This window comes from Macrobrachium nipponense, chromosome 11 (assembly GCF_015104395.2).
Source record: "Macrobrachium nipponense isolate FS-2020 chromosome 11, ASM1510439v2, whole genome shotgun sequence".
Taxonomy (NCBI): domain Eukaryota; kingdom Metazoa; phylum Arthropoda; class Malacostraca; order Decapoda; family Palaemonidae; genus Macrobrachium; species Macrobrachium nipponense.
Genome location: NC_061087.1, coordinates 83217460 through 83242215, shown reverse-complemented (window position 1 = coordinate 83242215; position 24756 = coordinate 83217460). Strand labels below are relative to the sequence as shown.

At 43.7% G+C, this 24756-nt stretch overlaps 1 protein-coding gene across 3 annotated transcripts in view; it reads right to left on the bottom strand.

The window, feature by feature from the left end:
• The window catches only part of LOC135206485 (kelch domain-containing protein 2-like), a 208779-nt gene that overhangs the window by 157650 nt on the left and 26373 nt on the right, over positions 1-24756 (bottom strand). For all 3 annotated transcript variants that reach the window (XR_010312763.1, XM_064237861.1, XM_064237865.1), the window contains exon 6: positions 11841-12012. Coding sequence is in view for 2 of the 3 variants with exons in the window: in XM_064237861.1 (XP_064093931.1) it covers positions 11841-12012 (172 nt within the window). In the remaining variant the exon portion in view is untranslated. The remainder of the gene's footprint in view (positions 1-11840; positions 12013-24756) is intronic.

Sequence of the window (24756 nt, the reverse complement as noted above, 5' to 3'; positions counted from 1 at the left end):
ACTTCCTGGAGTTCTGATGGATGGGGACATGGAAGTATGCATCCTTCATGTCGAGAGATACCATCCAGTCGCCCGGTTGGATGGCTGACATTACCGATCGACTGGTTTCCATTCGGAATTTTGTCTTCCGGACGAAGAGGTTCAGAGCGCTTACGTCCAAAACAGGTCTCCATCCCCCTGATGCCTTGGGGACTATGAAGAACCTGTTGTAAAACCCTGGGGAGTTCGTGTCTGTTACCACCTCTTCTATGGCCCCTTTGTTGATGAGCTCTTCTACTTCTTTGGTTAAAGCCAAAGCTCTTGTTGATCCTGTCGAGTATGTTGTCAAACAGACAGGTGTATTGGACAGTGGTGGATCCTGCGTAAAAGGGATCACATATCCCTCTTGAAGCATCTGTATTACCCACTGTTCTGCTCCTCTTCGACTCCATTCTTCCCAGTAGTCGTGGAGTCTTGCCCCCACAGGTGTGTGAAGGACCTTTCGATCATTTATCTGTCTTAAAGGAAGGTTTCTTGGTAGACTTAGAGGTGGTTCGTAGAATAGTTCTTGGTCTCTGCTGCCACCTCAACTTAACTCCTCAAAAGGGATGCTTTTGTAGAGGAGAAGCTTTGGCTCCTATTGCTGGAGGTTCCTTAGGCCTTCTCGCTGAAAAAGATCATTGGTGGACTTTTTCTCGAGGTCCGACAGCACATGCTTGATGGTTTCTTCTGGAAATAGGTGAGATTTACTCAGGGGGGAGAACAACAAAGCCGATTTTTGGTTCATGGTTACTCCTCGAGATGTGAAGGAGCACCACCATTCTCTCTTCTTTAGTACTCCCATAGTTAATAGGGCGACCAATCCCACTGAACTGTCTCTCACTGCCCTGTCTGCACAGGACAACACATTGAGCCAGTCGGCAGAAAAATCCGCATCCAGAGACTGGCAATCTTCAATTTTCCTGGCTAACGCTGCAATAGTCCAATCCAGAAAACTGAAGACTTCGATCATCTTGTATAAGTTCTTCACCAGGTGATCTAACTTGGGTGAAGAGAACAACACTTTAGCAGCCGAGAACGCTGCTCTTCTGTGAGAGTCCACAAGGCCGGGGAAGTCTCCTTGGGAGGAGGCAGAAACTCCCAAAGAAGGAACTTCTCCTGTCGCACAAAACCTGTAGGTTTTATTCTGCCGCTTCGAAGGAGGGAAGGCAAACAAAAGCCTTGCCTGACTCCCTCTTCTTAGCAAGCCACTCTTCTACTTCCTTCAGTGCTTTCTTCGAGGACTGAGAAAGAACTAGTTTCGGTAACCCAGAAGGCACTGATCTCCTATCCTTCACAAACATCAACAGAGGTGAAGAAGGCGAAGCTGGTTCAAAAAAGTCCGGATAAGTCTGTAAAAGAAACCTTAACTGTCTAGAATAAGCAGAAGAGGGCTTCAAATCCTGGTCTTGAGTTTTCTCTTCTGACAGAACGGCTGATACCCCGTCTTCCTCTTCCGTCTGGCTCGTTGTCTTCTTCAAAAAGACCATAAATTCTTGAAGTTGATGTTTAAAGGGGCCCAAAGCGGACTCCTCTAGCAAGGATTTGGCCTTCGAATCTTCCTTAGGTGAAGACGAAGTTGTGGCTGTCGTACGGTTCTTCTTCGAAAACGAATGACTGGGAGTCAAAACAAAACGAGACGTATGAGGTGAACGAGTTGAAGCAGCTCGAGGCGAATGAGGCAAACGAGTCAAAACAGTTTGAGACGAATGAGGCGAACGAGTCGAAACTCCTATCGATACACAACGAGGCAAGTCAGTCTTGCAAGCGCTGTAACGCACGTGAGCGTCTGACTCCGTCCGAAGTTACGCTATCCGAAGAGGACTGACGATCTTCCCGGAAAAACTGGTCCGGAGCAAAACTGCAGGAAGGTTGTGGACTCCAGTGGCGACATCCCTCTCGTATGCTGGGCATGTCTCTTCAAAGGACGCGACACTAAATCACTCCATACTTTTCGCCTTGACACGGGCGACTGCACTTCCGAGTAGGACGACAACTGCGCGTCACTGATATCTACCCCTTTCCAGCGGCGTTTCCTGGGCACTCGCGAGTCGACTACGTCGACGGAGTCGGCGACGGACCGTGGGCAAACTCCCCCAGTCTCCCTTCAACCTCCGGTATGTCTTCTCCCGGGAGATGGGGAGCGGGACAGGGACCTTCCTCTAGGAGAACGGGCAGCCGCCTCCTCGGACAAGACACTGACATTTGGCCTAACACTGGCCTTTTCACTTGACTTCTCTACGAACGCACAAAACAAAATACCCAAACCCATAACGGATTTTGCCAAGAACTCAAATTTCTTGTCCATCTTGGACTCTAACAAGGAAATGGTGTTGGGATCGGGAACATGGGATACCTGGTCTGGAGTAATTGGTACTGAAGTTGGAGGACTATCAATAGGTGAAATATTCGATAAAAGTGGAGAAGATAGTGACGGTTTGTTTGCCTCAAAAGGCACGGGAGTTGTCTCTGCTCTAGTTTTACTACCCGCTCTAAGAGCTGCTTTCCTTTTCCTATCTTTGTCCATCTTATCCAAATGAGCTTGAAAAGTCTTCCAACCTTGTTCATCTAAACTACGGCACTCATCACAAGTTAATTCCTTGCTACAGCACTGACCCCTACATTTAACACATTTGGAGTGCGGATCATAACATAGTTTAGTTTAGCTAATCTAGTTTTGCAGCCACTGCTGCAAAACCTAACTGAAGAAGAACTAGCATCAGACATCTTCGTAATAACTTGTTAATAACTAAGCAGTTAACTGATGAAGCAAAAAAGCCAACCATGAAATTGTACATCGCCAAAAAGAAAATATCCACAATGGCAACAAAAGTCGACTGCAACAACAAACCACCGGTGTTACCCCGTGGCCGGCAGAAAACAAATTGAAGAGTCTAGCTCAGCAGTACCAGGTATTCCCGAAAGTGGGCGGGATCTGTATCTCCTACACAAATAATGGCAGCGCCGCTACCGCCGCCAGGAATTTGAATTTTCGACTGCCAGGTAAGAAAGCGTACAGCTAATGTAATTGTTTGGTAAGTCACTTATGTGAAATCACTTCTTTTTGTAGCAGTAAAATACCTATCTAGTGACAATTGCTTTTTACGATTTTTTATCATTGTAAAAGTGATTTGGCTCCATAATAAACACTGGCGCAGCGGTCAGCTTCTGCATGTCTTCAATTTTATGTTTAAATGACTTTCTTGTGAAAAGTTATTTAATCTCTCTTTTTTTTCTTGCAATATCTACTTATTTGTTTGCAAAATCCTCATTTATTTTAATTCTGCCATTTGCCAACAGTGATGTGTTGTGGCATACATGCACTTGAGATCCAAGTGTAAACACGTCAACAATCACACACGCTGACTACTCTCTCTCACACAGACACAATTTGATACACACATTATCAATTCCTTTGATTATCCTTGTAAAATGAGAATAAAATTGATTTTGTGATCAACCTTTGCCTACTGCAACCATTTGGGTTTCCTCAAAGGGTTCCCATCTCTTCTCCCTCCACCCCCCAGCTGGCTGTACACGGAAACAAAATTTCTCGAAAATTTTACTTCATATAACGTACTGTTTTATTACTTTAAACTCTTGCTTTGACTTCTGAACACATTAATATTAATATTTGTTTCATACTTTGAACAAATCATATTTCGAACAGCCTACTGGAACGGATTAAGTTCAAAGTCTGAGGTACTACTGTATCCACCAGAAGCAAGTCAACCTGACACGTTCCTTTTTCTAAAAACTTCCTTAACCATTTCTTTTCTTTTCTCTTATCCCTCATTGAGTGTATTAAAATAGCCAAGTAGAATACAGAGACTACTGCACCGACAAGTATTCTGATATCAACTGAGGTTTGGACAGGATACACAGTTTGCAAACATGGACAGGCCTTAAGTGTTTTTTGAGGTGTGATAATGACGATATTTGCTTAACATCGGTGGTTGTGGTCCCTATCCCCAGCGATTACCGAGGCCCCACTATACCATCACAACTATCGACACTGTAAACAAAACATCGGTAATAATACAGGCAGTCCCTGGTTATTGGCAGGGGTTCCATTCTCAGCAGGGTGCTGATAAGCGAAAACTGCCATTAACCGAAACTCTGTCATTTATGGCACTAAGTTTCGGTTAATGGCGCCAATAACCAATTAATGGTACCTGTTAGGCATGTTTTGGCGCCATAACTCAATTATCGGCACCTTATGGCACTGATAACATAAACTTGCCCCTTATGGCGGCATAAATCACAGATTTTCCGGATCGCCATTAACCGAGACTGCCGATAACCAGGGAGTGCCTATAGTAAAAGCTATAGGTTATTCAAGTGAATCACTAGCAACACAACAATTGATACTGTAAACAAAACAACTGTAATTACAGTACAGTGGGTGCAGCTTATTTGCAGTTGGCAACCAGATTTAGTTTATTCGCAGGTCTTTCCGAGACGCATTTTTTCAATAAATCACAAAAAATTCAGTAATTTGTACTTTTTCATTGAAAAACATTTACTGATTACTATATTTACATGTTATTTTTGTGACTAAATACATTTTACAATAATAAAAAATGTATTTAGTCACAAATATAACAAAAATAGGCAGTTTCAACAGTTTTTAAGGGGTATTTGGTGTTCCAGCTATTAAAATAGTATACTATAGTTACTACAAGCATTTTAAGAGGGGTTTCAATTAATGTTTCTGGTTTGGGGGGTTTTCTCTGTCCCACAATCCCAGTTTTTGTCCTGGGATCCTGGGATTTCCCTGTTTTTTACTTTTTTTTTTTAGTAAAGTACCGTTTACAGCTTCATCACTTAAGATAACAAATAAATATTATATTTGCTTATTTTTTAAATGCATTCATTAACAGTAGCATAGTACAACAGTGCTGCACAAAATATTTTCAAATACTGTTGTACTATAATTCAAAAAGAATAAAAATTGTTACTCTTGAGAATAAGCACAAAAACTACATTTCAGGTGAACCAACTTCAGGACAACATACTTTAAGTTTGTAATGAACTGTGTAGTAAGGATCCATTATCATCTACATCCTGACTAAAAATTAAACAGACAACTGTTCAACAATTTCAAGAAAAATAGGATATTTCAACGAACAAAAGAAGCTACTTTTTAAAATATCCATAGAAAACACTGAATTTCCAGTAAAAGTTAAAAATTATTTGCATCTGAAATTCTGAACTAGCTTTTCAGATAAGCATGTATTAACTATTTTTTTACCAAAAGAAATATGCAAACAATTGCTTAATGATGTCTTGATGAAAGCATATACAAAATTTCAATGCATCGAAAAAAATCTTACCCTTAAAATAATTTCTCAAAACATTAAATTCCCCAGTGAAAGGGATTCTTACTCTTTCTTGCTTCAAAAATAACTTTTCAAAAAACAAAAACAGTTAATGCTCCAGTCACCTGATCTTGTTCTCATTTTTGTTATGAATAATCCTGTTGCCGAGAAGGCTCTCTCAGATTCTATTGATGTGGGTGGGATGGACATGGACATTACAACATTGTCAATTATATCCAGATTCTGAGTTCTCTCTCCTGTAGCCTAAAACACACTAAGTGCCTTTCCAAGATGCTGGCTTGCTTTTTTTTTTTTTCTTCTTTTTTCATAGTGCTTTCTTTTCTGAGCCTCATATACTGCTGCATTAAGTTTTTCTCTGAGCGACTCCGTGTCATGCTGGTGAAACATCATTCTTTGAGTCTGTTCGAGTCAGTAAATTCTCCTCACAGTCCTCAGTTCTATGTTAAACATTCTAGTTAACATCTATTTTGCTGCCTCTAATAACACGTATGTAGCCTACTGTCTTTGGCACTAATGCTGGCAGTTCTCCTTCAGCATTGTTATACAACTTTCCACAGTTTAGGTATTTCATGAGGCCAACCAGAGTTATATTTCTTCTTTCACCGATTCTTTTAATGACATATTCCTTCATTAACTCTGAAAATGGAGAATTTTGTTCAGCCAGTTCATTAATAATGAAAGTAAACAACACCCGTGCAGTTGGAAGTATTGTTTCTCTGCTTCCCAGCTTTTCTGCTTCCCAGCTTCTCTGCTTCAACTTATATTGGCTGTAAGGTTACATACTGTGAGAGAGGACTTCAAATTCATTTTTGGTAATCGTTTGTTCAATAAGCGGCAAATCCTTTACCATAATTAGACGTTAGGAGGAATGAGCTCTCACTTGGTTATGGGTGTATGATCTCTATCCATACATGTAAATCTAAAAACCAAAAGCTATATAAACCTAAATATTTTTTGGAGAAAATGATCATTTTAAAAGTTAAATGTATTACGTACAGTATATAAACATTGTCATTATAAGCCATTTGCATTTGATATTGTTTACATTCTCAAAATCTCGGCAGACTAAGTACAATCGATATCTTCATTGCCATTAGCTGCTAGAAGAGATGTAATTTGGAGATACCTTTTCTTTTAAATTAACAAAGTTGGGTTTAAAACATGCACAATTATAAGAATTAAGTGTGATTTCGCCAGTTCCAGACATCAATATCGCCTGCTCCATTATTCAATTTATTCAGCCTTGGCTAGACCCTGAAGCTTCTATTTACTGGGATTCTTTCTTCAGATCTCCATTGCTTGAAGAATAAGTAAAAATGTATTTAATTTTACTTTTGGAAGTCACCATTGAGAATTGGCAGTATTCTGCGGACTCGGTTAGCAACGATCTGGTATCATGGCACTTGTCTAGCGGCAAAGCCGATTTTCGGTCCCATAATATGCTGATTTCCAGCTATTGACGCTGATAATAGAGTTAAAGCTCCATTACATACCTAAAAGAGGCACTATTAACCAGTTATTGGCACCAAAATCTGATTATAGGCACCATAAGTGCCATAATTCACCAATTTTCGCTTATCAGGCCATCGGAACAGAACCCCCACTGATTTTATTATTATCAACATAGTTTTACCAGACCATTGAGCTGACTATTAGCTCTCATAGGGCTGGCCCGAAGGATTGGGATGAAATACCAGGTTTTCGATAACCCTAGAACTGGGACCAAATAGTAGGCAATTTGCGTGACAGTAGACTAAAATTAAATTTAAAAGACTGTATTCAGTACTACAAGCATTTACACTCGAACACAAACATACATTAACTAAATCATTTGCTCTTTTCCATCGATATGAAGAAAAAAAATAAATACGTAAAAAGAAATAAAAATAAAAAACAACAATAAAAATTTATATTTAAATATTTAAAAAATTTTTTTTTTTTTTCAAAATCAGTATTAAATTGTGTATGGGCTGTTGAGACGGGTTCGGCTTACAACGTTCCGAGGTTAAGGCACTTTTCAATTATATTCAACATAAATTATTTCCAGGGTTACGACACCTACAACGCTGATTTGGCAGAACAAATATGACACCAAAAATACAAAATAATCAATATTTGAAGTTTTTTTTATGAAAAATGCAATAAGGATGCAGTTTACATAGTTTTTAATGCATCCAAAGCATTAAAAGTAAGGTTTTCTTAGGATTTTTTATTATGTTCCGGCTTGCGACGATTTTCAGGTTACAACGTATCTCAAGAACGGAACCCGCGTCATAACCCGGGGACTGCCTGTATTTGTTTTTATATTTTGCCATTAAATTACACTCTTATGAATGTTAAAATTAGAAGGATCGAAAATGTGATAGATTCTGAAAAATTTCCCCTACTGATTTACTTCTAAAGGTTGATAATAGTTACTGGTTATATTTTGGACAGCCACACAAAATATGTTTGACTGTTATCAACTCTGCATTCCGAGCATTCAGGAGGAGGGCCATGTAGACTGTTCATTAAGTGTCCATGTGTCAAATGAGCATGGTCTATTCGAAGATGCATTGAATTACTTGTGTGTCTGTCTCTCTGATATGATGAGCTCCATTTTCCAACACAGGATTTGATCTGTTTCAACATGACATTTTCTAAGACAATTTGTATTTTTCATGAGCAGTTGAGTTCTCCTAGAGAGCTCAAGCCTCAAACATGGGATGTTTCCTTGGTTCTAAAGAGCTTCACTAAGATTCCATATGACCCCTTGTGTCGCTTATCTGACAGGAACTTGATGCTCAAGGCAGTTTTCCTTCTGGCCTTGGCATCTTCCAAGAGGGTAGGAGAGCTCCACGATCTGAGCTATGAGGTGAAGCACGCCAGGGGTTGGGGGTTGTTGTCCTTCGAATTTGTCCCGGAATTCTAGCCAAGACCCAAACTCCCTCTGTGCAGGATGACAGGTTCATTTCGTTTTCCATTCCATCACTGAATGACTTATGGGTGGTGATGTTCAAGAGCGTTTGTTGTGCCCTGTACGGGCCCTGCGTTGCTATCTTAAAAGGACTCGGCACCTTGGACCAGGCTGCCACAGACTTATTGTTAGCACAGGCCGTACAAGAAAGAGGTGTCTAAGAATACTATCTCTTTTTGGATACGGGAAGCCATCAGACAGGCATACTTGTCTCTTGATGATTCCACCACCACGTCTGTGCAGGCTAGAGCGCATGACGTTATGGGTATTGGTCCCTTTCTGGCTTTCAAATAGAACTTGGCTGTACATAGAGGGCTGAGCGCTGGTACTTTGTTACGCCAGTCCACGTTCGCCTCTTTCTATCTTACGGATGTTGCCTACAGATCTGCGGACACCTTTTCCCTGGGTACTGTGGTGGCTGCCCAACAGGTTGTGTACTCATAGTTGCCCCTAACAGGGCACTTTTGTATCTTTCATAAGATGATTGTGCGGATGAGAGAATGAGTGAGTTGGCTGGTCTCCTCCTTTCTCTTGTACCTTTCCTTCCTTCAGGCGGGTTAAGGAATAGACACGTCATTCGCTGGACTGGTCTGATACAATGAGTAAGGTAGTCATACTGATAGTGTGGTCATTTATTATGCAAGTCAAACCCTATATTTGGTAGCATATGCTCCACTCCTAGGCAAGGAGGAGTTGAGAATAGTACAAACCCTGGTGTGTTGGTTTGCTATTAAACAGTCAAGGTTTCTCTTTGGTTCCCTGTACAACGGTTCTCTCATATATCATTGTACATCACTCAGAGTCTGAGTGGTTAGATATCAATTTATCTAGCTTCTCAACGGGCTTCAATCCCACTCCAGAAGTCATTTCTTCTGAAAGCTGGACTGGTGAGTAGGCCCCCAGCCGGTCTAGGATGTCTTGTACCTCCCTCCAAGTATGAGTCTATCCTATTGTTAAGACCGAGGCTGCCGGACCCGGTGACCAGGGGGGAACCTCTTCCCAGCCTCGCTACGTGAACGGTCTGGTGGGAATGTCACGTCAACCCTGGGTACCGGATGATCGCTGCGCGAGCGATCGCCGGTCTGGCGAGAGTCACCTGAGTGACTCTTACCATCCTTCCGCTTCGTGCCTGGGTCCTGACACGGTGAGCATACTCAGCAGTCTGGACCTTGGCTGCACGGTCACCCGTAGGTAACCGTACACTCAGTGACTCTCGCTTGGGCTGAGACGGTTCCTGGTCCGGAGGTGGAACCTCTGAAGCCGGGAGCAGAGGTACCAGCATAGCCGGTACCCCTACGATCCCTGTCTTCTTCTTCCCTGGGGAAGGAGAGATGGGCCCTGTTCCCGGAGGAACAGAAGGACCAACAGAAGACCACCTGGTGAGACAGACCCTTAGAAGTCTCTGTGTAAGACTTCTTAGGGGGGTGGGGGTGAGGCCACCTTCTTCCTCGGCTGAAGGGCCTTGGAAGTCGAAGGGGAAGAGGCGGCAGAAGACGACGACAGAGAAGACGACGACACCTTCCTCTTCTTCCTGGACTTCCTCTTCGCCAGTTTCCTCAGGACAACCGACAGGTCCTCCATCCAGGACGGAGTTGGGGCAGTTGCGGTAAAAACACGGCCCAACTCCACCTGTCCGGAGGGACCTGTGGAAGCAGCAGTGAAGAGAACGCTTCTGCGAGGAGGGTTACGAAACTCTTACCTGGCAGGCGAAGCGTCTGCCACCACCGAGACTGGTCAGTCGTGTCGCGCAAACGCGACCGTCATCTGGGTGGGGCTGAGCGTGCACCTGACAGGAGACAGCCAATACCGTCCTCCGACTCTTCCAAGTCCTCATTGAGGCCGAAACCTCTCTGAAAAAAAAAGAATAATTAAAAGAGGGCTGGATGGGCTGCCTCCACTGGTCTCTGCGTGCACAGACCCGCAGGAACGTCACGTCAACCCTGGGTACCGGACGATCGCTGTGAGAGCGATCGCCGGTCTGGCGAGAGTCACTTGAGCGACTCTTACCATCCTTCCGCTTTGTGCCTGGGTCCTAACACGGTGAGCGTACTCAGCAGTCTGGACTTTGGCTGCATAGTCACCCGTAGGTGACCGTACACCTTGCGAGCGGCCGAGACGGTTCCCGGTCCGGAGGTGGAACCTCTGGAGCTGGGAGAGGAGGTACCAGCGGTGGCTGGTACCTCCATGGTCCCCGTCTTCTTCTTCCCTGAGAAAAGAGAAACGGGCCCCACGGGAGGACCAGCGGAAGACCCACCTGTCTCACTGGAGCGAGACAGACGCTTAGAGGGGGAGACCACCTTCTCTTCTACAGCAAAGCCTTAAAAGTCGAAGGGGTTGAGACATGAAAATATGATGATCTCGAAGAGGAGAATGACAACACTTGACGAGCTCTCTTCCTCTTCGATTCCTCCAAATTCTGCCAGACTTCTACCATCAGGAATAGATAAACATCACAGGGCAGCGCGAAAGCTTCGTCCAGTGACATAACTCCAGGGTAGTAGTGGTAAATGAATATGATTATCAGCAGGGGATCAGTACACACACTCGGGGATCGGTATCACAACATGCTACGGGTCTCAGGTACAATTCCAAGGTTAGGATAACCAATACGAAGAGCTATCCAACCAATACTACTGTAAACACAATCACCACTGTTAGTCTGTAAAATAAGAAAAAAAATTATTAAAGTAATAAGGATACTCCTCATGCATCCAAGGGCACCGCCGTCTGAAGTGAGAGGAGATCCCCCAAACATCAACACCACATGCCCCTTCTTTTACCTTCGTCCGATAGTAAGTGAAAGGATGAAGGAGAAGGGAAATTACCATAAAAATAAAACAAGGACAAACCTTTGAAGTTCCCCTCGGTAATTCCCAAGCGTAAGCGTAATTTTTGGACGAATACATGTCTTGTTACAGGATCAATATCACTCACGTTAAATACATGTCTCATCCTCACATTATATATATATCTCGTCCTCACGTTAAAAGGGCAAAAGAATGTAAATAATATGTTGGCATACCTTTGCCGCTGACTCTTAACACAAGTAGAGAGGTGGCTATAAAGGCTATCACAAAAAGTGGGTTTGTATGTTAATTGAATTTAATATTAATATCAAACACTGTAGTATATACATATCTATTAAAAACCAAAAATAAGCCAAAAAGATCCCACCGGGAAAAAGGATTAACGACCAGTCAGCCAGAGCTCACAAACACACGTCTTCATTGGAAGACTGCCGAAAGCAAAGTGGAGTGTTTCCATCCGGGCAGGCTGGCCTACCCGCCTGCCACACGGTAGTTACTGTCTAACCACCTTGTTCAAGAATTTAACTGCCGTAATTCCAGCTACGCCGAAAGTAATTCCTTATGTAAAGGACCGAGGGTTTGTATATTGTGTAGGAACAAATACAACATTTATGACAGTACTGTTATAGCTTGAGTAAAGTAAGAAATCTGCACATTGTATGGCCATATGCATATACATACATACTATGTATAAGAAAACTACTGAAACCCACTTACTTGCCACTCCATCTTGAGGTGGTCAAATTAAGGCAATGAAGATCATTCATACGATCATTCTTGAAACGTCCACCAAATATATACACCGTATCCCCAACAATATCAGCTGTATGGGCTGCTCTTGGCGTTGGCCTTGGTCCATATGTCTGCGGCCATACCCATGTATTTGTGTCTGATAAAAAGTTATTCTACATTTTATATACACTTTACATAAAACTTAAGCCAAATCCATATGCTAGTTAAAAAGCCAAAGATAGTTAAACATTGATTATTAAAAATTTGATTTCTATCATAAAAGTTATGAAGGAAAAATTTGCATTTGCAGCTTGAACAGAAATTAGGGTACAAGCACTACATGCACATTTATTGTAAGTAAAAAAATATAAGGTTACTACAAATGAACCTCAATTTGTCATTATAACTTGCAAAATGTGAATAACACAATTTCAAAAATGATTAATAATATATTTTATTCATTAAGATGAGTTATGCTAATGACAGCAGGAGTGATTTACATTGTGGTAGGGTGTGGGAATGGCTTTCCTAGAGTGTGAGTTCACAAAATCATCGAGGTTCTTCATACATTTAAAAAAGCATTAATAATATGATATTTTTATAATAAAATTATATTTTATATATACAATGGTACCTCGACATACGAAAGGCTCAACTTACGAAAAACTCGAAATACGAAAGCAAATACGAAGATTTTTTTTGCTCTACATACGAAAATAGTTCAGGATACGAAAGGGTGTTGCTGTAAAGTCCTGAGATTCGCCCGGACCACCAATAACAATTTTAAAACTCGGGCGCCGCCAACTGAGTAGACTCGCCACCATCTTCACACTCTCCCATTGGTTCATGATGCTAGTCACCGCGATTAGATCCTGCTCTCCTATTGGCCAGCATCTCTCCCATGATCCCATCATGCATCTACGTAGCGGTGTGCTTTTTCGGCCACTCGGCGGCATCATCGGTATCGTAAGCATGCGGAATTCGTTCGTTCTATACGATTTCGTTTAGTAACGTAAATTCGTTAGTGATTTCGTTTTAGTACTACTTTATCATGTTGTGTGAGAACTTTACTACATACGTATACGAACTACATAACTTAATTAGGTACAGCATATACGTAGTCATGGGTCCCAAGAAAGTTGAAGTAGGAAAAGAAAGGATGCTTTCTTTGGAGAGAAAAATGGAGATAATTAAAAAGTATGAAGCTGGCATGTGATTGAGTGTGATCGCCAAGGAATATAGCCGAAATCCTTAAGCAGAAGGATGCCATCAAAGCAGCTACACCTTCCAAGGGCATGACTATTTTGTCCAACAAGAGGAGCCATGTGGACAATGAGATGGAGAGGCTGCTTCTTGTCTGGATAAATGACAAAGAAATCGCTGGCGATACGATAATGGAGACGGCAATCTGCCTCAAGGCCAGCGCTATTTTCAGCGATTTGATTGCCCAGGCTGAAGACGACGGAGGAGAAGGGACATCGACGCCAACCCCAGACTTTAAGGCTTCTCATGGGTGGTTCGAGAAATTCCGTAAATGGACTGGCATCCATTTGGTGGTGCGGCATGGGGAGGTGGCCAGCTCGGACACGAAAGCAGCCGAACCCTTTATTAAAACATTCAACGAGATGACAATCAAGGAAGGCTACAGTTCTCAGCAAGTCTTCAACTGTGATGAGACTACCCTTTTTTTGGAAAAAAAATGCCTTGTCGGACATACATCACGCAGGAAGAGAAGAAGCTACCCGGGCATAAACCTATGAAAGACAGGCTTACGCTCACACTTTGTTCCAACGCCAGTGGGGATTGCAAGGTGAAGCCCCTACTTGTCTATCATTCGGAGACTCCTAGAGCCTTCAAGGCCCACAAAGTGCTAAAGGAGAAGCTTCCGGTGATGTGGAGGGCTAATGCGAAAGCCTGGGTAACGAGACTTTTGTTCACGGAGGGGGTAAATCTGTGTTTCGGCCCGACAGTGAAGAAATTCTTGGAAGAGAAATGCCTCCCTCTGAAATGTCTGCTGTTGCTGGACAATGCCCCTGCTCACCCTCCTGGCCTCGAGGAAGATATCCTAGCAGAGTATTCATTTATCAAGGTTCTTTATCTTCCGCCTAACACCACCCCTCTCCTCCAGCCCATGGACCAGCAAGTTATATCAAACTTCAAGAAGCTATATACGAAACATCTTTTCAAGAGATGTTTCGACATCACCGATACCACAAACCTCAACTTGCGTGAAATTTGGAAGGAGCATTTCGATGTTGTCATATGCATCCGACCCATCGATCAAGTTTGGCAGGAGGTTTCGAGGCGAACCTTGAATTCTTCGTGGAGGAAACTCTAGCCTTATGCCGTATCCGCCCGAGACTTTGAGGGATTCGACGTGGGCGAAGCTGGTGCTGCAGATTCAGGAACAGTTGAGGATCCTGAAACTGTTTCGCAACCAGATCTTGACAAGATCGTTGCACTCGGCAAGTCCATGGGGCTGATCATCGAAGAGGACGACATCAATGACCTTCTCGAGGAGCACCAAGAGGAGCTTATGACGAATGACCTGAAGGAGTTGGAGGCCAAGCAACATAACGCCATTTAAGAAGAGTTCTCTAGCAGCGGTGAGGAGGAGGACGACCCTATGACACCGGCAGAAATTATGGATGCTCTAGCTGCTTTTCATAAGGTGCAATCATTTGTAGAAAAGAGACACCCCGAAAAGGCTTACACAGGTCGTATGCTTGCGCAGTTCGATGACGTTTGCCTGAGTCGTTTCAGGAGCATTTTGAAAAGCAGGCAGAAGCAATCTTCCTTGGATAGTTATCTTTTAAAGAGGCCTTTACTAGTAGGAGTAAGCAAAAAGGAAGATCCAACTGATACTACGAAAAAACAGAAAGTTGAAAGTGGTGAAGAAATTGAAATTTTGTAAAAAAAACAAAGTATAAAAAATTAAAAAAATGTAAAAATCATAAAAAGAAAGAAAGAAAAATTTAATTTTAAGTTTTTTGTAAAGTTAAGTGTTACAGTTTTGTTAATGTGGTTCATAAAGCTTACTTTATGTTTCCTGACATTTTTTAATGTGTTTTGTAAAGTTAAGTGTACGTACTATAGAAGTTTTCTGCCGTTTGTCCTCCTCCTCTGTCGCCACTTTCGGAGATAGCCTCACTAGAAAGGTAAGGCTCCACATTTTACTACATACGTACGTATGTACGTACAGTATTTCTTGTATACCATGTACACTAATACACTTTGTTTACAGGTACTTACATATTAGTACTAGTACGTATTAAGTTAGGTATTGAATGGTCCAGATTGTTGTAGTATTTCATTGTTTATTGGTCAATTTAGCTTTATTATAAAATTTACTGGGGTGTTTTTGTAGGGCTTGGAACAGATTAGGCATTTTACATGTAAAATGCGGTTCAAGATACGAAAAGCTCATGATACTAAGGCCGCCTCGGAACGGATTAATTTCGTATGTCGAGGTACCACTATACTTACCCAGTAATTTCCACAAAACGCTAACGAGGTAGCGACAGCTATCACTTCGTGCGCCTTAACCTTCAACAGCGCAAATGACTTGTCCTTAACTTGGGTGTGCGCCTTGATGATGTGCAATTTGATGAAGAAAGACATAGTGTTCTTCGAAAGGGGACAAGAAGGATCCTTCATCAAACGCCATAAAATTTTAGCGCTCACTGGACAGAGAAGTCTTTCTTCCTCTTTTGGCCCAAGAATATCCATGATATCTTTATTGATGAAAGAGTGAGGCCAAGGTTCCAACGGATTCTCGTTCTCTGCCAAAAAGGAAAGGGCTGAGCATCAAACTTCATTTCCTTCAGCAAAACCTACTCTTCTGACCACAGTGTGAATTTCACAGACACGTTTCACTGAAGCCAGTGCAAATAAAAAGAGAGTTTTCTTTGTTAAATTCTTCAGAGAAGACAAACAAAGATGCTCAAAGGGAGGTCTGGAAATATACTTCAGGACTACATCGAGATTCCAAGCTACAGTCCTTCGGCGCTTTAGATGTCTCAAAAGACCAGATATGATGTCAGATCACTATTCACCAACAGTTCAAGTCCCCTAAGTCTGAACACTGAATTGAGCAGTGCTTGATATCCCTTAATCGTGGAAGGGGATAACTTCCTTGAAGACCTTAGGAAGAGAAGGAAGTCGGCAATCTGACTCACAGTGATCTCAGAAGAAGAGACTTTAGCCTGTCTACACCATCACGATGATCTCAGAAGAAGAGACTTTAGCCTGTCTACACCATCACGATGATCTCAGAAAAAGAGACTTTAGCCTGTCTACACCATCTTCTGAAGACGTTCCATTTCGACTGGTAAAGGTTGTTAGAAGTGCGTCTGCATTTTGCAATTGCTTCTGGAGCTCTATGTGAAAAACCTTTTGCTCTGACGAGGCTCCTGACAGTTGGAAGCGATGGAAGAGAGGTTGTCTGAGAAGCGACTTTTTTTTAGGAAGGAGCCTCGGAAAGTCCACTAACATATGAAGAAGGTCCGGAAACCATTCTTTCCTCAGTCAAAAAGGAGCTATCAATGTCAGGCGGACATTTTGATGAAGATTTACTTTGTTGATGACCACCCTGATCATCCCAAAGGGAGGAAAAGTGTATGCATCTAGCCCCAACCAGTCCAGCAACATCGCATCTACTGCCCAGGCTAGAGGACCTGGAACTGGGGAGCAGAACAACTGAAGATGGTTGTTCCTGGACGTTGCAAACAAATTGATGGACAGTTTTCCCCAAACATTCCACAGTTCTTAACATACTTTCATGTTCAGCGTCCATTCCGACAGAATCTGCGGAGTTTGTCCGCCAGTATGTTCATTTTCTCCCGAACAAATCGTGGAACCAGATGGATACAATGTTCTCCTGCCCAAAGGAGAAGATTCCATGCTGTTGTGAACAAAGTGAACGAGCGAGTTGCCCCCTGCTTCCGAATGTATGACAGGGCTGTGGAGTTGTCTGCATGAACAGCCACCACTGACCTTCGACTAGACGTACAAATTCCCGAAGGCCCAGGAACACTGGCAGAAGCTCCTTGGCACAGATGTGCAGGGATTTTTGAGACTGTCCAAACTCCCGACACTTTGGGATCCTGAAGAAGGGCTCCCCGACCTACGTCTGATGCGTCTGAATAAAACTGTAGGCAGGTGATCACTGGAAGAAGAGACACGCCTTCCCGAAGCCTTTCTCTTGAATTCCACCAAGAGAGATCGCTCTTTATCTCTTTCGTGATCGGGAAAACTGTTGAATCTGGTTGAGACTTCCAGCACAAGTCTGCCTTGAGGAAGAACTGTAGGGTCCTTGAGTGTAGTCTTCCTAGCTTCACGAACTTCTCTCCCGAGGAGAGGGTACCCAGCAAACTCATCCACTGTACTGTTGAGCACAACAGACTAGTCAGGAACTGTTGAATTGTCCGAAGACACAACTCCACTCTTTTCGGGGATAGAAAAGCCCGAAAAGTCTGAGAGTCCAGAGTCATTCCCAAATAGAGAACTCTCTGAGAGGGAATAACTTGGGATTTCGACATTTTTATTACAATGCCCAACTTCGGCGTTCAGGCAGAGGCCCTTTGCACACTGATTTTCCAAAGGGGCGTGGAGAAGCCAGTCATCCAAATACAGAGACGCATTCATTCCTATCAATTCAACCACTGTCCCAGGGGGCTTAGAATCCTGGTGAACACCTGAGGTGCTGTCGACAGGCCAAAGCCCAGTGTCCAAAACTGAAAGATCTTGTTCTGAAAAACAAAATGGAGATACTTCCTGGAGTCCTGATGGATTGGGACATGGAAGTAGGTGTCCTGCATGTCGAGGGATACCATCCAATCCCCCTGATGAAGTGAGGAAATTACGGAACCCTGTGTCTCCATCTTGAACTTTGTTTTCTGAACATAACGATTCAATGCGCCGACATCCAAAATGGGCCTCCAGCCTCCCGATGCTTTGGGGACTACAAAAAGCCTATTGTAGAACCCCACCGACATGTTGTTGACCTCCTCGACTGATGTCTGAGAACCAAAGAATTTACTTCCTCCTCAAGCCACAAAAACTTCTCCGAGCCAACAGAGTATGATGTTAATACGATGGGGACTTTGGACAGAGGGGGTCTTTCCCTGAATGAAATGGTGTAACACAGACCTAATACTTTGATGACCCAGGCTTCTGCATCCCTGATCTTCCATTCTAGACGAGGACTTAGAGAGTGGGCGAAGGTTGGAGCGAGGTCTGGCAAAAGGGCGCGACTTTCTCCCATGAAAAGGTTGGTTGGCGCTGCAACTGCTGCTGAGGACTTAGGGCACTTGGTGGATTGCGCTAGCAAATCCATTGTGGATTTCTTTTCGAGAGCTGAAAGAATATCTTGCACTGTGTCCTGAGGAAACAGGTGCGACTTACCCAAAGGGGAAAGCAAGAGAGCCGACTTCTGAAATGTCGTTACTCCATTAGTGGCAAAGGAGCACCACAGCTCATGCTTCATCAACACTCTCGTGGCGAACAAGGAAGATTCTTCATCCGCACGATCTCTAACCGCTTTATCTTAACAAGAAAGCACCGCCAGCCAGTCCTCCTGAAGATCCTGAGAGAGCAAAGGGTAGTACTCCAACTTCCTCGCCAATGCTCTGATCGACCAGTCCATAAAACTGAAGATCTGCAAAACCTTAGAGGTTACAAATTAGGTGGTTGATCTCCGACAAAGAAAAGAACGCTTTTGGAGGCAGACCCTTAGAAGTCTCGTGACAAGAATTCTTGGTGGGGGGGTACACCTTCTTTGGCAGGGAGCCCTAGAAGTCGAAGGGGAGGAGGTTAAAGAAAAATATGATTACAAAGAGGAAGATGACAACACTTAACGAGCTCTCTTCCCCCACGACCTCCCCTTCTCCAAATTCTGCAAGACTACTTCTATAGGATGAGGCACATTTACCAGCAGTAGTTAATTAGTTAATAAACACAGGGCGGTCGTGAAGGCGTTGTCCAGTGACGAAAATCCAGGATAACAGCGGCAAATTAATATGATTTTCAGCAGGGGAACAGTACACACACACTCGCGGACCAATATCACAGCATGCTGAGTTACAGGCACAATTCCGAGGTTAGGATAACACGAACAGATATCCAACCATCTACTGCTGTAATCAACTATCACCACTGTTACCCTGTAAAAGAAAGAAAATATGATTAAAAAAAATAAGGATACTTGTCTCACATCCAAGGGCACCGCCCTCCAAAATAAAAAGAGATCCCTCAAACACCAACACCACACACGCTGCCCCTCCTCCTTCATCCAATAACCTAGTGAAAGGATAAAAGAGGATGAAAGAGAAGAGGAAATACCAGAAGAAAAACAAAGGACAAACCTCAGAAGTTCCCATAGGTAATTTCCAAAGCATAAGCGTAAATTTCAAATGAATAGGCTGTCTCGCTCTGACATTACAGGGCAAAAATAGGTAATAAGTGTGTAAGCACACTCTTACTGCCGACCCTCAACACAAAGTAGAAAGGCGGCTATCAAGGTTACCACAAAAAAGTGGGTTTGCATATCAATTATTAAAGTCAATTAATTATCAATATCAAACAGTATATATATATATTTATTCAAAATGATATTGTTATGATACAATAAAGTTTTATACATACTTACCTGCAGATATATACTTAGCTTTAGACTCCGTCGTCCCGACAGAAATTCAAATTTCGCGCCACACGCTACAGGTAGGTCAGGTGATCTACCGTCCTGCCGCTGGGTGGCAGGAATAGGAACCATTCCCGTTTTCTATCAGATTCTTTCTCTCTACCACCTGTCTCCTGCGGGGAGGCTGGGTGGGCCATTAATCGTATATATCTGCAGGTAAGTATGTATAAAACTTTATTGTATCATAACAATATCATTTTTATACATTCAACTTACCTGTCAGATATATACTTAGCTGATTGGCACCCTCGGTGGTGGGTAAGAGACAGCTAAATACTGAAATAGACAGGTAAACAACATATGTTGTAGGTACAAATAAACCTTGGTTCCTACCTGATTAAGCGTAAGACTTCGTGGCTACTGCCCAGGAGTCTGCTTCGCTTCAAGAGCCTCAGCGAGATAGTGATCTATGGCTAAGAGATCTTGTGGGTCTGCCAATGGGGTCTTATCCACTTGCTCGGCAGAGCCTAAATGGCCTTTGTCAATGGGTGCTAATCCACTAATATGACAATACACCTGCTTTAAAAGCATATACGAGGAGCAAAAACATACATCCCGACCACCTGATCCTAACACCTGTGTTAGTTCTAAAGATTGTAAGGAGTATCCCCAACTCCTGACAACAACCCAAAAACTCAACACCACCATATACGCACACACACAAGTACCAAAAAAAAATTTTGTACACCCTTATTCGGATATTCCTCAGTTCCTTCTGACAAAAAGCAACGGCCGCCTGTGCGACGCCTAGTGCCTTTGACAGTCGAAAACCAAGAACATCTCTAACTATAGGGTTAACGTACATACACATAATTAAGGATCAGTCTTTGCTCCAAGTCCCAGCACCGTATCCGCTGACACAAACGGACCGAGAGAGAAGCACTTCTCATAAGTTACCCTGACATCCTTCAGGTAATGAGATGCAAAAACTGAATTGCATCTCCAATATGTTGCTTCGAGAATATTCTTCAGCGACATATTCCTTTGAAAGGCTAGAGACGTAGCAACCGCTCGAACTTCATGAGCTTTAACTCTAAGAAGTTTGAAGGAGTCATCTGGGCAATCATTGTGAGCCTCAGTAATTACACTTCTTACAAAGAAGGCTAAGGCGTTCTTAGACATGGGTCTTTTAGGATCCTTTACAGAACACCATAGACCCTGTTGACAACCTCCCAGCTGCTTCTTTTTACTCAGGTAAAATTTAAGGGCTCTGACCGGGCAAAGGGACCTCTCAATTTCTTTGCCTACTAGGTTCGACAGGCCCTTTACTTCAAAGCTCCTGGGCCAGGGCTTTGAAGGATTTTCATTTTTCGCCAGAAATAAAGTCTGGAACGAACAAATGGCAGCATCTCCTTTAAAACCAACCCTAGAATCAAGAGCGTGTATCTCGCTCGTTCTTTTGGTTGTAGCGAGAGACAATAGGAATAAACATTTTCTCGTAATGTCTCTGAAGGAGGCAAGGTGTGGAGGTTCGAACCGCTTCGAGGTTAGAAATTTTAGGACTACGTCCAGATTCCAGCTCGGGGTTCTAGGAGTATTGATTTTTGAAGTCTTGAAAGACCGGATCAGATCATGAAGATCCTTTTTATCAGCTATTTCTAGGCCTCTGTTCCTGAAAACAGCTGAAAGCATACTCCTGTACCCTTTTATAGTGGATACGGAAAGATGCGATTCCTCCCTCAAGAAAAGAAGGAAATCTGCAATGTTGTTCACAGAGGTATTGGAGGAGGACAGCTTCTTCGATTTACAATATCTCCTAAAGACTTCCCACTTTGATTGATAGACTCGTATAGTCGAAGGTCTTCGGGCTCTAGCGATAGCCTTTGCGGCTTTTTGAGAAAAGCCTCTCGCTCTGACGAGTCTTTCGATAGTCGAAAGGCAGTCAGAGCGAGAGCGGGGAGGTTTTGATGATACCTCTCGAAGTGGGGTTGTCTGAGCAGATCTGCTCTGTTTGGAAGAGATCTGGGGAAGTCCACCGTCCATTCCAGTACCTCTGTGAACCAATCTTGAGCTGGCCAATATGGGGCTATTAGAGTCATCCGCATCCGCTTTGAGGCCGCGAATTTTCTGATTACTTCACCCAGAATTTTGAATGGGGGAAAGGCGTATGCATCGAGGCCCGACCAATCTAGTAGAAGGGCGTCGACAGCGAATGCTCTCGGATCTTCTACTGAAGAGCAGAAGATGTCTATCCTTTTGGAGAGGAACGTGGCAAACAGGTCTATGTGAGGTCTCCCCCATAGAGCCCAAAGACATCGACAGACCTCTGAGTGGAGGGTCCACTCTGTGGGAAGGACCTGGTTCCTCCTGCTCAGTCTGTCTGCTCTCACGTTCCTCTCTCCTTGGACAAATCTCGTGAGGAGGATGATGTTTCTCTCCTTTGCCCAAACTAAGAGATCCCTCGCCAGTTTGAAGAGGGAGAACGAATGAGTCCCGCCTTGCTTTCGAATGTATGCTAGAGCGGTGGTGTTGTCCGAGTTGATCTGGACCACCCCGTCTCTGACTATTGATTCGAAGTACTTGAGGGCAAGGTGTATGGCTATCAATTCTTTGCAGTTGATGTGCCATGACATCTGCTCGTTCGTCCAGGTGCCTGACACTTCTCGTTCCTAGAGTCGCACCCCATCCCGTTTCCAAAGCGTCTGAATACAACACTTGGTTTGGGTTCGGTACGGATAAGGACACTCCCTCGTTCTTTTTGAGAGGGGCTAACCACCATCTTAAGTAATTCTTTACATCGAGAGGTATCTGGAACGAGTCCGAAAGTTGTCCTGTCTTCCAGTTCCATACTTTCTTTAAGAAGAATTGCAGGGGGCGAATATGAAGTCTCCCTAGGGGGAAGAACTGTTCCAGCGAGGAAAGAGTCCCTAGAAGGCTCAACCATTCCCTCGCTGAACTTTGTTCTCTCCCTAAGAAGTTTGAGACTTTCATAAAGCCTCGTATGAGTCTTTCCTGCGAAGGAAAAACTCGAAAACCCCGAGAATCCATCTGAATCCCCAGATAAACCAGGTTCTGGCTGGGGATCATCTGAGACTTCTCGAGGTTCACGAGTAATCCTAGAGATCGAATCATGTCTAAGGTCGTTTTTAGGTCCTCCAAACACTGTGTTTCCGATCTGGCCCTGATTAGCCAGTCGTCTAAGTAAAGGGAGATTTTTATTCCCTTTAAATGAAGCCACTTCGCTACATTCTTCATTAGGTTCGTAAAAACCTGAGGAGCTGTGGATAGGCCGAAACACAAGGCCCTGAACTGAAAAATCTTCCCCTTCATTACGAAACGAAGGTACTTCTTTGACGAGGGATGAATGGGAACATGGAAGTAGGCGTCTTGTAAGTCTAGGGAGACCATCCAATCTCCTGGACGTAGGGCCGACATCACCGATGCAGAAGTCTCCATACGGAACTTCTCCTTTTCTACAAATCGGTTCAGAGCACTTACATCCAGAACCAGTCTCCACCCTCCGGAAGCCTTCGGGACTAGAAAAAGGCGGTTGTAAAATCCCGGAGAGTGTGGATCTAGCACTGGCTCGATGGCTCCCTTGTTCCACATTTCCTCTACCATCTGAAGGAGCGTGTTTCTCAGCACAGGGTCTTTGTAACGAGCTGACAGTTCCCGAGGAGTTGAAGTCAGGGGAGGTCTGTCCCTGAAGGGGATGCGATATCCCTTCCTCAGAACCGACATCGACCAAGGGTCGGGTCCTCTCTTTGCCCAGGCTTCCGAGTATTCCAGTAGCCTGGCGCCCACTAGTGTTTGGAGGTTCTGCATGCTATTTTCCCTTCTTAAAGGGACGGAAGGCTTATCTTCCTCGCTTGTCGGAAGTCTTCCTTTTGAAGGGGGGTCGTGTCTTGGGACCTCCACGAAAGGGCTGTTGAAACGGATGTGAGACTTTCTTAGCAGCCGTCGTAACCGTTCTGTTCTTCTTTGCCGATTGGTCAAGAAGGTCTTGTGTCGCCTTCTCAGTAAGTGAGTGGGATATTTCCTTCACTAACTGAGAAGGGAACAGATATTCTGATAAAGGAGCAAACAGCAAGGCAGTTCTCTGAGAAGGAGAAACAGCCTTGGTCAGAAAAGAACCAAAAACCGCTCTCTTTTTTAGTATCCCTGCTCCAAAGAGGGAAGATACTTCTCCAGAACCATCCTGGACTGCCTTATCAATACAGGCCAGAATGCTATGCAGCACTTCTGGGCTAAGACTTTCCGATTCTTGAGACTTCTTAGAAATTACCCCAAGGGACCAGTCTAAGAAATTAAATACTTCCAGCTCGTGGAAGAGTCCCTTGAGGAGATGATCCAAATCAGACATGTTCCAAGTAGATTGTGCAGAGGATAAGGCTTGTCTCCTAGAAGAGTCTACAGACTCGAGAAATCCGACTCCGCAGAAGCAGGAAGAGACAGGCCCATATTCTCTCCTGTTTCGTACCAAATGCCTCTTCTACCTGTCAGTCTGGAGGGAGGCATACAGAAGACAGTCTTTCCTAATTCTTTCTTGGAATTCATCCAAGAACCGAGAGATTGGAGAGCCTTCTTCATTGAAATGGCCGGTTTCATTTTCAAGGCAGAGGACTTATATGGCTTATTGCTCGAATAGAGAGACCAAGGAGAAGGCGGTGCGGCAGGGCTCAGCGACTCTCCGTACTCCTGGAGCAGAAGTGCGGATAAAGTCTTATAATTCGACAGTCCTTCATTAGCTGGGGCTTCGTCTTCTGAGATATCCTCTAGCTCGAGCCCAGCTGAAGGAGAACGATCCCTTGCAACGGACAAACACTCCGTAGGTCGCACATATTCTGAATTAGGAGAGCCTCTATTCGGGGAAGGACTGGCGGAAAAAGACTCTCTACGTTCTTTTGTAAGAGAGCTGGAAGTCCTTTCTATTCTCTTACATGATATCACCGATCTTTCCTTCCGAAATCCCAAAGAGGAAGATCGCTTCCGAGGAGAAGAACTTTTGGAAGGCGATTGTAGCCTGGAAGGTTCCGCATGTCTGGAATGTTCCGCTTTTGTAGAAAGTTCTTCGTGCTTGGAGAGTTCCTCTTGTGCGGAAAAATCCGCTCGTCTGGAAAGTTCCGCTCGTTTGAACGGTTCCACTCTTCCGGAAAAAGATTCCCGCTTGGAAAGACCCAAGTGTCTTAAGGGGGCCGGCCGGCTAATGCCCTTTTTTAAGGACAGGACTTTGATATTCATACCACTTAATAAGGTGACTTG